Source organism: Emiliania huxleyi (assembly GCF_000372725.1).
Source record: "Emiliania huxleyi CCMP1516 chromosome Unknown EMIHUscaffold_188, whole genome shotgun sequence".
NCBI lineage: Eukaryota > Haptophyta > Isochrysidales > Noelaerhabdaceae > Emiliania > Emiliania huxleyi.
In genome coordinates, this window is record NW_005200712.1 from 308,526 (window position 1) to 318,396 (window position 9,871).

The window sequence follows — 9,871 nt, forward strand, 5'->3', positions numbered from 1 at the left end:
GGGGCCCCCCCCCAACGGCGGATAAAACCCAGTCCCGGTGCGCTTTAGAAGCCCCCCCCCCCCCCCCCCTGGTGGCCCGTCAGGCGACCAAGAAGCTCAAGTCGCTCGACCCGAAGCAGCGGCAGGCGGTCGAGGTGCTCACCAAGGGCATCATCAACAAGCTGCTGCACGCGCCGATGACCTACCTCCGCTCGGACGATGCCGACGGGACAAAGGCGACCGTCGACCAGATCAACGCCCTCTTCCAGACGGGCGACCGCGCGGACGACAATCGCCGCGGCGGGCGGCGCTGAGTGTCTGGACTCTCCTCACATCGGCTCTACCCCCTCTTCTCTGCTCGCCGACCCACCGCGCCAATCCAACCCCCTACCCACCCTCCGACACACATGCTCCGACACATGCGATGCCCGACACATGCGCGGTGCGCGTTGTGCGTCAGGGCGACACTCGACTCGAGACACCGACGCCGGCGGGTGCCGAGGCCCTATCTTCTGTGCGAGGGTGTTTGTGTTTTTTGTAAGATGATTCTGCGATTGCGTTGTTGTGAGATGTGAGGAGTGAGCTCCGACAGACGAGAGACGACCAGAGACGCAGACTAGGTCCAGCCCTGGGTGGCGCAGATCTGACGTTTGACAATCGTCAGCTCCGTGTTTTTTTGGTCTTGCGGTACATCTCTCCGCTCGCCACCTCACGCTCCGCCGTCCGGCCATGGATGGTCCGATGGAGCTCGCCGAGCTCCATCGGACCATCCAACTCCGGTCACCGAGTCTGAACGCGCTCAGCCTCAGGAGGTACCAAACAGCGCGAATTCTGCACGCCTCGCTGCACCGCTGGCTTGACTGAATCAGGCAGCAGCAGGCTGCTGCTGCTGCTGCAGCAGCAGTCTGCTGCGGCCCTAATACGCAAGTTGATGACTAGCAGCACTGCCGGGGGCATTCGAGCCGCCACAGCCGGTGTGCGGCTGTGCACTGCCACCTGCCCGCGGCTACGCACAATGTGCGCTCGCATTGGATGAGCCCTGCTGATGGACCTGCATCGCCTAGCTGCACGAGAGCAATGCCGCAGGCAGTGGCCGTGGCATACACTGCGAGCACACTTGGTGCAGCTGCGAGGTGCAGCAAGAGCACGTCGTTCCTGCCTCTGATGCCACTCTCGCGGCTTGCAGCGCGTCACTCGCGCATGCTCTCCAGGAGCTATGGCGGGCGCGTGTGTGGGGCTGTAGCCTGTGTTTGGCCGGTTCTGACCCGTTTACTATCAGTATCATGTCCGGGCCACAAAAAATCGCACACGGGTAGCGGCTCAGGGGCCCAGTAAGTCGCGGAATCGCCAAATGTCACAACCTGCGCCACCCAGGGCTGGACCTAGTCCGCAGAGGACACAGTGGACAAACTGATAGTTTTCTCAAACTTCCAAAACTTGCTACTTGGGTCTTGGCACTTGGGAATTGGGACGTTGGGATCCACGTCCTGCGTCACGTTCACGAGCGAGCGGTTCGCGATCGCGTGCCGTGTATGGCTATGGGGTGCCGCACCAAAAGACAAAGAGGATCCTGCCGGCTGCCGTGGCCTCGCCCTAGATCGATCTAGGTGCGAGGCGGCGCGGCATCCTCGAAGTCGATCCCGAGAGCGTTGCCGATGCGGCGCAAGCGGAAGAGCTCCTTCTCGGCGCACAGCACTGTCGCGGTGCCCGAATTGCCGATACGGCCCGAGCGGCCGGCGGCGTGGAGGTAGTCCTCTGCGCTGCTCGGCAGGTCGAACAGGTAGACGTGGGAGCACTCTGGGATGTCGAGTCCGCGCGCGCCGAGCGGCGTCGAGAGGAGGAGGCGGCGCGAGCCTGCGGTGTGAAGACGCCAAGGTCGGGGCGGGGAGACGGCGCCGTGCCGTTGCATTCGGGGCATCGCGAGAGTGTGGACGGACCTCGAACACTAGACGGACACCGCATGGTGCATCGGAGTACAGCGGAGAGGACAGCCGAGTGCGCGTGTCCTCTCAATCTGTGGGGTGTGCTGCCGAGTGCGCGAGTCAGAGCACATCGATCTGTACTCAACTAGGCGCTACGAGCCGTGGGGAGATATGGGGAGATATGGGGAGATCGATCTGTACTCAACTAGGCGCTACGAGCCGTCGCGGAGGGACGCGACGGCGCGTGCGCGCTGGCGGAGCGTCGACTCGTCGGAGAGGATCTCTGGCGGCTCCGGCTGCAGCACGCCGCCGACCGCCTGCGATCTCGGGCACGCCGGGGGGATTGGCGGGTGCCTCCTCGGGTGCCAGGCGACGGCAGCACAGATGCCTCGGCGATCCGCTCGAGAGGGCGGCCCGCCTTCACAAACACGATGGCGGCGCGCAGAGACGGGTCGTCGCGCCTAGTCCCATACCTCCAGAGTCTCGAACCCAGTGTGGGTTCGGTCCCGTGGGTGGCGCGGTAGTGGTCGTCGCGCCTTGCAGCAATAGTACAGTGAGAGAGTACGGTGCGGAGCAGTGTGCAGTGTAGTGTGGTATAGAATGGTGTAGTCTTGTTGTGTAGTCTAGTACAGCACAGTGCGGGGACTTCACTACAGTGCAGTGATGTCGCTCCTCAGCAAGACGCGGAGAGCCGCGACTCGACGAGGCGTCTCGCAGACCGCCACCAGATGGCGCAGCTGTTCCGGCACCTGGGGGGAGGGGGGGGAAGGGGAAGGGGGAAGGGGGAAGGGGGAAGGGGGAAGGCGGAGGGGGGGGGGGGGAAAGTGAGGCTTAAGGGGTTAAGTTAGGGGTGAGGGGCAGGGTGAGGGTGAGGGGTGAGGGTGAGGGGTGAGGGTGAGGGGATGCCGCAGCCGCTCTCTCACCGGCTGCTCCGGCTGCGAGGTATGGGGAGATATGGGGAGATATGGGGAGATATGGGCACGCTCACCGGCTGCTCCGGCTGCGAGGTATGGGGAGATATGGGGAGATGTGGGGAGATATGGGCACGCTCACCGGCTGCTCCGGCTGCGAGGTATGGGGAGATATGGGGAGATGTGGGGAGATATGGGCACGCTCACCGGCTGCTCCGGCTGCGAGGTATGGGGAGATATGGGGAGATGTGGGGAGATATGGGCACGCTCACCGGCTGCTCCGGCTGCGAGGTATGGGGAGATATGGGGAGATATGGGCACTACGCTCACCGGCTGCTCCGGCTGCGAGTGGATGAGCATCGGCTCGGTGCCGCACCAGCGCTGCGCCACCGCCTGCTCGACAAGGAGGCTGCGACTACACCAACAGCAGCAGCAGCAGCGGCGGCAGCAGCAACGAGAACAGTCACACTATGAAGAGTGAGGTCTCGGCCCGCCTGCTTGACAAAGTGGTTCCGCTGCGGCAGCGACGCGGAGACGAAGACGGTCTGCCGAGGCTCGGGCCCACAGCGCGCCGCGAGCACGCGCTCGAGCGCTGCGCGCGTCTCCGGCGCACTCAGCGCCGCGTCGACTTCGTCCACCACCAGCGTGCGCAGCGAGCCTGCGCCGGGAGAGATGTGGGGAGATGTGGGGAGAGGTTGGGAGATGCGGGGAGATGTGGGGAGATGTGGGGAGATGTGGGGAGATGCGGGGAGAGATGAGGACCATCGAGCCTTCCTCGGAGAGGACATCAGAGGTGCGGATTGGACCAATCCGCATGACGTCCCACACCCTCCCCCGCCCGCCCGCCCGCCCGCCTTTCTCATTTGCCATGGTGCGCTCCCCCGAGACTTCCCCTCGTCGCGGGGGGTAGCACGGACGAGAAGGGGAGCCGGCGAAATCGGAGCATCGCGTTGACGACACACGCGGGCTGCGGAACACAGCTGGAGAACACGGGGAGACAGCGGGATGGAGTGCAATGGAGTGGAATACGTGTCCGCCCGAGTGCGAGTCTCTCGGGACACGGGTCGCTCCTCCGCAGCTAGGGGCTGCGAGCCGAGCTGCAGCCGCCCGCAGGAGAGGAGGGCGTCCACCTGCAGCACGTTGCCGACGATCACCTGCGGCGGTGGAATTCAAGCTGAAGCTGGACGGGATTGGACTCTGCTTGAAGTGGGCCGACCACCTGCGGCGGCTGCGCCCGGATCCACACGCGCTGCCGCCGCGCCGCCGACCCGTCGAGCAGGGCCATCACCAGCGGCCGGTCCGGGCTGCCTGCCGCCAGCCTCCGTGCGACCCGCGCCACCTGCAGGAGAGCTCCGCCAAGGTTCGGAGAGCGCTCCGAAGGTTGGAGGAGGTTGGAGAGGGCGAATCGCGACCTGGGCGGCTAGCTCGCGCGAGGGGGCGAGCACGAGCGCCTGCACCGATGCGCTCGGCCGCAGAGAGGCGAGCAGCGGCAGCATGTACGCGAGCGTCTTGCCTGAGCCCGTCTGAGCGAGCACGACGGCGTCGCGCCGATCGATGAGCGGGCCGATGGCGGTAGCCTGCACGGGGGTGGCATGCGTGTAGCCGAGCGCCTCGGTCCGATCCACGAGCCATTCGGGCAGCGGCAGCTCGCTGAACGAGGGGCCAGAGGCAGCAGCGGCGGCGGGTGAGACAGATGGTCTGGCACACGTGCTGGCGATCGGGCGCCGCGGAGACTGCAGGCCGCCGACAGAGGGCTGGAGGGCGAGGAGGCTGAGCACGATGCGTGCCATGTCCGTGCGGGAGCGTGGGTATTGCAGGCGGTTTGCCCCCGGGCGTCCTCGTTTTTCCGAGCGCGGTGGAGGAGCAAAGAAGAAAATCGCGGCGCGAAGGATCATCCGGCCCGCTGGGTGCGCTCCTCAGCTCCCCGGCCCTGGATGTGAGGTTACCGACTGCACTCCAAGTGCTCCAAGTGCTTCAGGCTTTACATCTTCGCCACCTTGTCTGTGTTATTTGTGTGGACTTGTCACTTGAGCCTCTATGATTAGTAGACCCCAGGACCCCCCGTGCGGGGGCCTTCGGTCAGCACCCCAAAACTGCCCCCCGGCGGCATACAGCACTGCCAGCCAGCCTCTTCCTCCTCCTCAAGGGCTGTACTCCTATGGCCATATTTGGCACACGGCACCGCGTCTCGTCAACTCAAGCCGCGGAGAACAGGCGGTGCTGTGCGCGAAAACGCGCGCGATCTCGTACTTTTTAAGGCTGGATCCGGCCATTCCAAGGGTATACCTTTGAGAATCCCCAGCGTCCCTCCCTCCTAGTGCTAGTCACAACGATCTCAAACTCAATATCTCGACTCTCGAACACGATCACGAAGATCGAAGTGCTGCGATCGGAGTTCGCCACAATTTCTTTTTTCCTTTCTTTTTTTCAGTCTTGGAGAACCCTGATCCCTGTGGGAGGCTCGAGAGGAATTCGTGTCCGTTTCTTCTGATTCTCACTCTCCTTTTCCGGTCTGCCTACTCGATCTGATTCTGCCCGTCGTCCCCTTTCCACGCCGCTCACTCAGCCTCCGGGCAGGATTCCTCACCCAGCTTCCGTTCCTGCCTAATCGATCTGATTCTGTCCGTCCGATTCTCGCCTTATCAGATTCTGTCGCGGTTGCGGTTTCTGCCTCCGGATGCCGGAAAGGGAATTTTCCGCTCTGCCCGCCGATTTCTTGGCAACCCGCCGGACTCTCGTTTCCTGATTCCTGTTTTTGCCCGTCGAGGGGCGGTAGCCCGGCGGGCCGGCCATCTGGGCATGCTCACTCAACCAATCACGCTCATGTGTACGCGCCGTATCCTCCGCGCCACCCACTTTGCCATCGAAGTGCGCTCCGCGCTCCGCACAGTACAGTCACTTTTGAACGGCGGCTCATCACACGTGCGTCAGAGATCTCATGCAGCTCATGGGCGGTGGCATGGTGGAGCCAGAGCAGTGCGCGGCCGATCTTAATTCTGGGCAGGCGGTCTCCCATTCCCGCGGGCGCTTGGTGCCGGGGTTTGAACGGCATGCCGGCGTCAGATGCAGCTTGGCGCCGGCCTGCGGCGACCCCGCAAGCGGTCGTTGGTGCTGCTCAGCGATGCTCACAGCGGCACGTCTGCTCTTTTGCTGTGAAGCCCGCGGGCTCGCTGTGAATGCACCCGCCAGCTAGGCAGCTCCGCGGCGGTGTGGGTGTAGAACGGGTAGGCTGCTGTCTCGTGTCTCGGTGCTCGTACTAAGTCAATGGGAGGAGTGCTTCAATTTCTTCTTCTTATACGCCCAGCTCAAAAGCACACACGCATCACGACGCCTAGACAGGCGAGACGCGGCGACAGCCGCGGCGAGCTCGTTTTAGAAGCGAGCCGCTCGCGGCGAACAGTTTTAGAAAAAGGGAAAAGGGGGAGGGTTAGTTTGAACCCGAGCCGAGCTTCGCTCGGCTCCCCCCCGCGCGGGAGCGCCCCCCCCCCTCTCCTCGGGGGGGCGGGCAGAGCCCGCACCACACACTGCGCCTTTGCGGACGCCGGACCGAGGCTTTGAAGCGCTGAGTGCGCTGACGTGAGGCTGGAGCGCCGAGAGACCCGCGCCTGAGCATGCTGCCGCGGGCGAAGTTTGAGTGAGCTGTGTGAAGCCCCGCGCACACGCAATATCGGCTCAGGAGTTCGGAGAGTCAGGCCAACATAGGATCCCGCCGAAATGCGTAACTCCGAGGAATCAGGAATCAGGAATCAGGAATCAGGAATCAGAATCCCGGTGAAAATGTTGGAATCAGGAATCAGGAATCAGGAATCAGGAATCAGAATCCCGGTCAAAATGTGGGCGATCCGACAAATCAGGAATCAGGAATCAGGAATCAAATGGAGCATCAAGAATAGGAAGAGAGACAGGAGAATCGGGAGGGGGAGCAGAATCAGGAATTGGCTCTGGCTGCCCTAGAGAATCGGAAAGGAAGCGGAGGAAACGAGAATGGAGAATCAGGAAGCTGAAAGCGGGGCCAAGATGGGAGAGTCTGGGGAGAGAATCAGAATATCTGAGCAGAAGAGGAGCCTAGGATGGGGAATCTACGTAGTGAGAGGTAGAATAGCAAGAATCCTTGTGTAGTAGAGCAGAATAGGAAAGGCAGAATCCTTAGGGGCGCGGACAGACTTTTCTCCAATAAACTCCTTTTTTTGGGCCCTGTGGGCACCCTAGCGCAGCGCTCTCGGAGAGGCGCTTTGTACTCGGGTATTTGGATGGCAGCTTGGTAGCGGGGGGGGCCGCCGGAGGCTGGTTACTGTAGATACTCTCGCATGGGACACACAAGAAAGAGGCTGTACCTGTTGGCTGAACCCTGTGCTGCTCGGATGCTCGGTCGCCGGGTGGTCGGGTGCAATCGGACTGCCAAAGCCCTCTGCCACTCTCTGCTCTGAATGAAGTTTGAAGCTGCGTCGGCGACAGCGGCGACTCCGCCCCGTCGCCAACTACCGGGCGTCGCTACACATGCCTCCCTCCGCCCTCCCACCCGCCGGCCGCCTCGCCGCCGCGCATGAAGCTTCATCCGATTATCCGTTGTGGCCGTCGCCTCGCAACGGTGGCGGCGGTCGCCGTCACGCGACCAGCGGGGGCGGCTCCATCTCGGGGATGCCGCCCGGCCGAAAGCGCGCGGCGTTGAAGGCGTCGAAGAGCGGGCGCGTGAGGCTCCAGCCCGCCAGCTGCTCGTCGCTCACGCTCGCGCCGTCCACCAGCGTCGTTGCATCGTCCGACGGCGCGGCGACGGCCGGCGCCGCGGGCGCGGGCGCCACCGACGTGGGCGTCGTCGCGGCGCCGCCGGGCGGGCCCCGCGAGGGGGGGCCGCCGCCGCCACCACCGCGCACGGGGGTCGCCCCCCACCCGCCCCCGCCCATGCCGCCGCCGCCGCCGCCGCCGCCCCAGCCGGTGCCGGTGGGCGCGCGTTGCTGCCGCTGCGCAAAGCTAAAGCTGCCCGCCGGGGCTGCCCCGCCGCCGCCGCCGCCGCCAAAGCCGCCGCCGCCAAAGCTGCTGCCGCCACCGCCAAACCCCGCGCCCGGCGGCGCGCGTGCCTGCCCGCCGCCGGCCGGCGGCCCATGCGAGAAGCGGCACTGGTCGCCGTAGCGGCAGCGGCCCGTCGCCGCGAACGTCCGGCACGGCACTGACGAGGTTGCGGCACCGCCGCCGAAGCTGCCGCCGCCGCTGCCGCCGCCGCCGCCGCCGCCGCCCTTGCCCGTGGCGTGCGAGAAGCGGCACTGGTCGCCGTAGCGGCAGCGGCCCGTCGCCGCAAACGTCCGGCACGGCACCTCGTTCCGACCGGTTGGCTCGGCGGCCATGTCAGTCGCGAGGGCGTCGAACCGGTTTCCGCCGCCGCGCTGGCCGCCTCCAAAGGCACTCTGCGAGGACCGCCCGCCGCCTCCCCCGCCAAATGCGCTGCTCCCGCCTCGGAAGCCGCTGCTGTTGCCGCCGCCACTCCCGAAGCCACCACCGCCGCCAAAGGCGCTCGAGCCGCCGCCACCACCAAAGGCACCGCCCGAGCTGCCGCCGCCCCCAAACGCACTTGCGCTGCCGCTAAAGGCGCTCGAACCGCCGCCGCCGCCGCGAGAGCCGCCCCTTGAGCCGCCAGTCGAGCGGGCTGCCTGGCCGAATGCGGACATATGCACGCACTTTTTTGTATGTCGAGAGCTTGAGTGCGGGCGCACGGCCCCGGCGGGTCAGTCGTGGGCTCATTCAGGGTTTGGACTTTCCTGCGGGGTATGGTATGGTACTCTCGCGCAACCCACCTCGAGACCATACCCCCCGCCTGCTGACAGACCCAGCCTCCCGGAGACCGGGGATGGGCGGTCAGGACCATACCCCCCCACCCTTTGGGCCGCGAGAGTACCATACCATACCCCGGAAAAAGTTGGAACCCAGGTCTCTTTTTTCGAAAAGAAATCCCGCGTGGCGAGGTTTGCGTCTCCGGATGGTCCCGCGCCGGCACCGGCCCCGGTTGGCCAGAGCCCCGTCATACCTCTCACCGCTCTCCGCACCACTCTCGAGCGCTCATGCGTGTGTGTCAGCAGGAGCAAAGCTCCCCACACACGCGACAGCATAAACGGCGATGGCACTGCGAGTCCCACAAAACGGCACTGCGAGTCCACGCCGGCGGCAACGCTTGTCCGTCGCCGCGCGTCTCACCGCGCGTTGGCGCGCGCCTCCGCCTCCTCTTGCTCTTGGAAGATGGCGGAGGACATGCTGCCCGCCGACTCGGTGGGCAGCTTCTTTGCGACCGAAGCCTGGGCCGGCCCCCGCGCCTGCCCGCGCCGCGAGGCCTCAGAGGGGGCAGAGGGGGGGGGACGGGACGGGACGGGAGGAGGGGGAGGGACGGGACGGAGGGGGGGAGGTTCGCACCGCAACCTCTGCACGGTCCCTTGCCATGGCCGCCTTCATCGCCTCGCGGTCCGCCTGGGAGAGGCCGGCCCACGCAGGGTGAGACCCGACGCCGCGCGCGCCCCACCCGCCTCGCGTCCGCTCGCCGCTCCGCCTTTTGCTTCGCGACGCGCTCCGCTGCCTCGCGCTTCCGCGCCTCGAGCTCGGCGCGGCGCCGCTCCTCCTGTGCCTGGGCGACCGCCAGAGTGAGCGCCGCCACCGCCGCCGCCTGCGCCGCCGCCTGCGCCGCCGGGTCGTCGCTCGGTGGCAGCTCGAGGAACTCGCGCTCCACGATGCGCCTGGAGCGGGAGCGCGGGCAAGCCCTGAGGGTGCGGGCTGTGGGCGCGGCACCAAGTGTGTGCTCGGCGCATCGCGCGAGTCGCGCGAGCCCGGGGGCTAGAAGGCAGGGGCCACGACGGCAAGGCGGCCTGAAGGACCGCCGAGGGACGCGTGCCGTCTGGGTAGGGCGGTCGTGTCAGGGCGCGACGCGTCTCTGCTTCCGCATCTAGAGCACGGCGCGCCAGCCATGCGCGACCAGGAACTGCCGCGCCCCTACAGCGGGCGCTCCACACGCGACTGGGGCGCTGCGCAGACCCTCTCGGCTGCCTCTCGGCTGCCTCTCGCCCGCCTCTCGGCTGCCTCTCG

General features: G+C 66.0%; 3 protein-coding genes across 3 annotated transcripts in view; 1 reads left to right on the forward strand and 2 right to left on the reverse strand.

The window, feature by feature from the left end:
• Window positions 1-540, forward strand: part of EMIHUDRAFT_456638 (hypothetical protein) — a 2,522-nt gene extending 1,982 nt beyond the window's left edge. The window contains exon 5 of the mRNA XM_005782668.1: window positions 84-540. Within this exon, the coding sequence (XP_005782725.1) occupies window positions 84-293 (210 nt within the window). The 3' untranslated portion in view covers window positions 294-540. The remainder of the gene's footprint in view (window positions 1-83) is intronic.
• Window positions 541-1,381: 841 nt separating this feature from the next.
• On the reverse strand, window positions 1,382-4,602 carry EMIHUDRAFT_456640 (hypothetical protein; the record flags this gene model as incomplete). The annotated part of the gene is made up of 8 exons (XM_005782669.1): window positions 1,382-1,833; window positions 2,122-2,218; window positions 2,290-2,362; window positions 2,574-2,650; window positions 3,143-3,205; window positions 3,274-3,414; window positions 4,032-4,151; window positions 4,225-4,602. The coding sequence occupies 8 exons, from the start codon at window positions 4,600-4,602 to the stop codon at window positions 1,583-1,585; spliced, it is 1,200 nt and encodes a 399-aa protein (XP_005782726.1). The 3' UTR covers window positions 1,382-1,582.
• Window positions 4,603-8,728: 4,126 nt separating this feature from the next.
• Window positions 8,729-9,779, reverse strand: EMIHUDRAFT_456641 (hypothetical protein; the record flags this gene model as incomplete). The annotated part of the gene is made up of 4 exons (XM_005782670.1): window positions 8,729-9,111; window positions 9,209-9,262; window positions 9,342-9,525; window positions 9,748-9,779. Coding segments are annotated over 4 exons (521 nt in total), but the record flags the coding sequence as incomplete, so codon positions are not given.
• Between the last annotated feature and the right edge of the window lie 92 nt (window positions 9,780-9,871).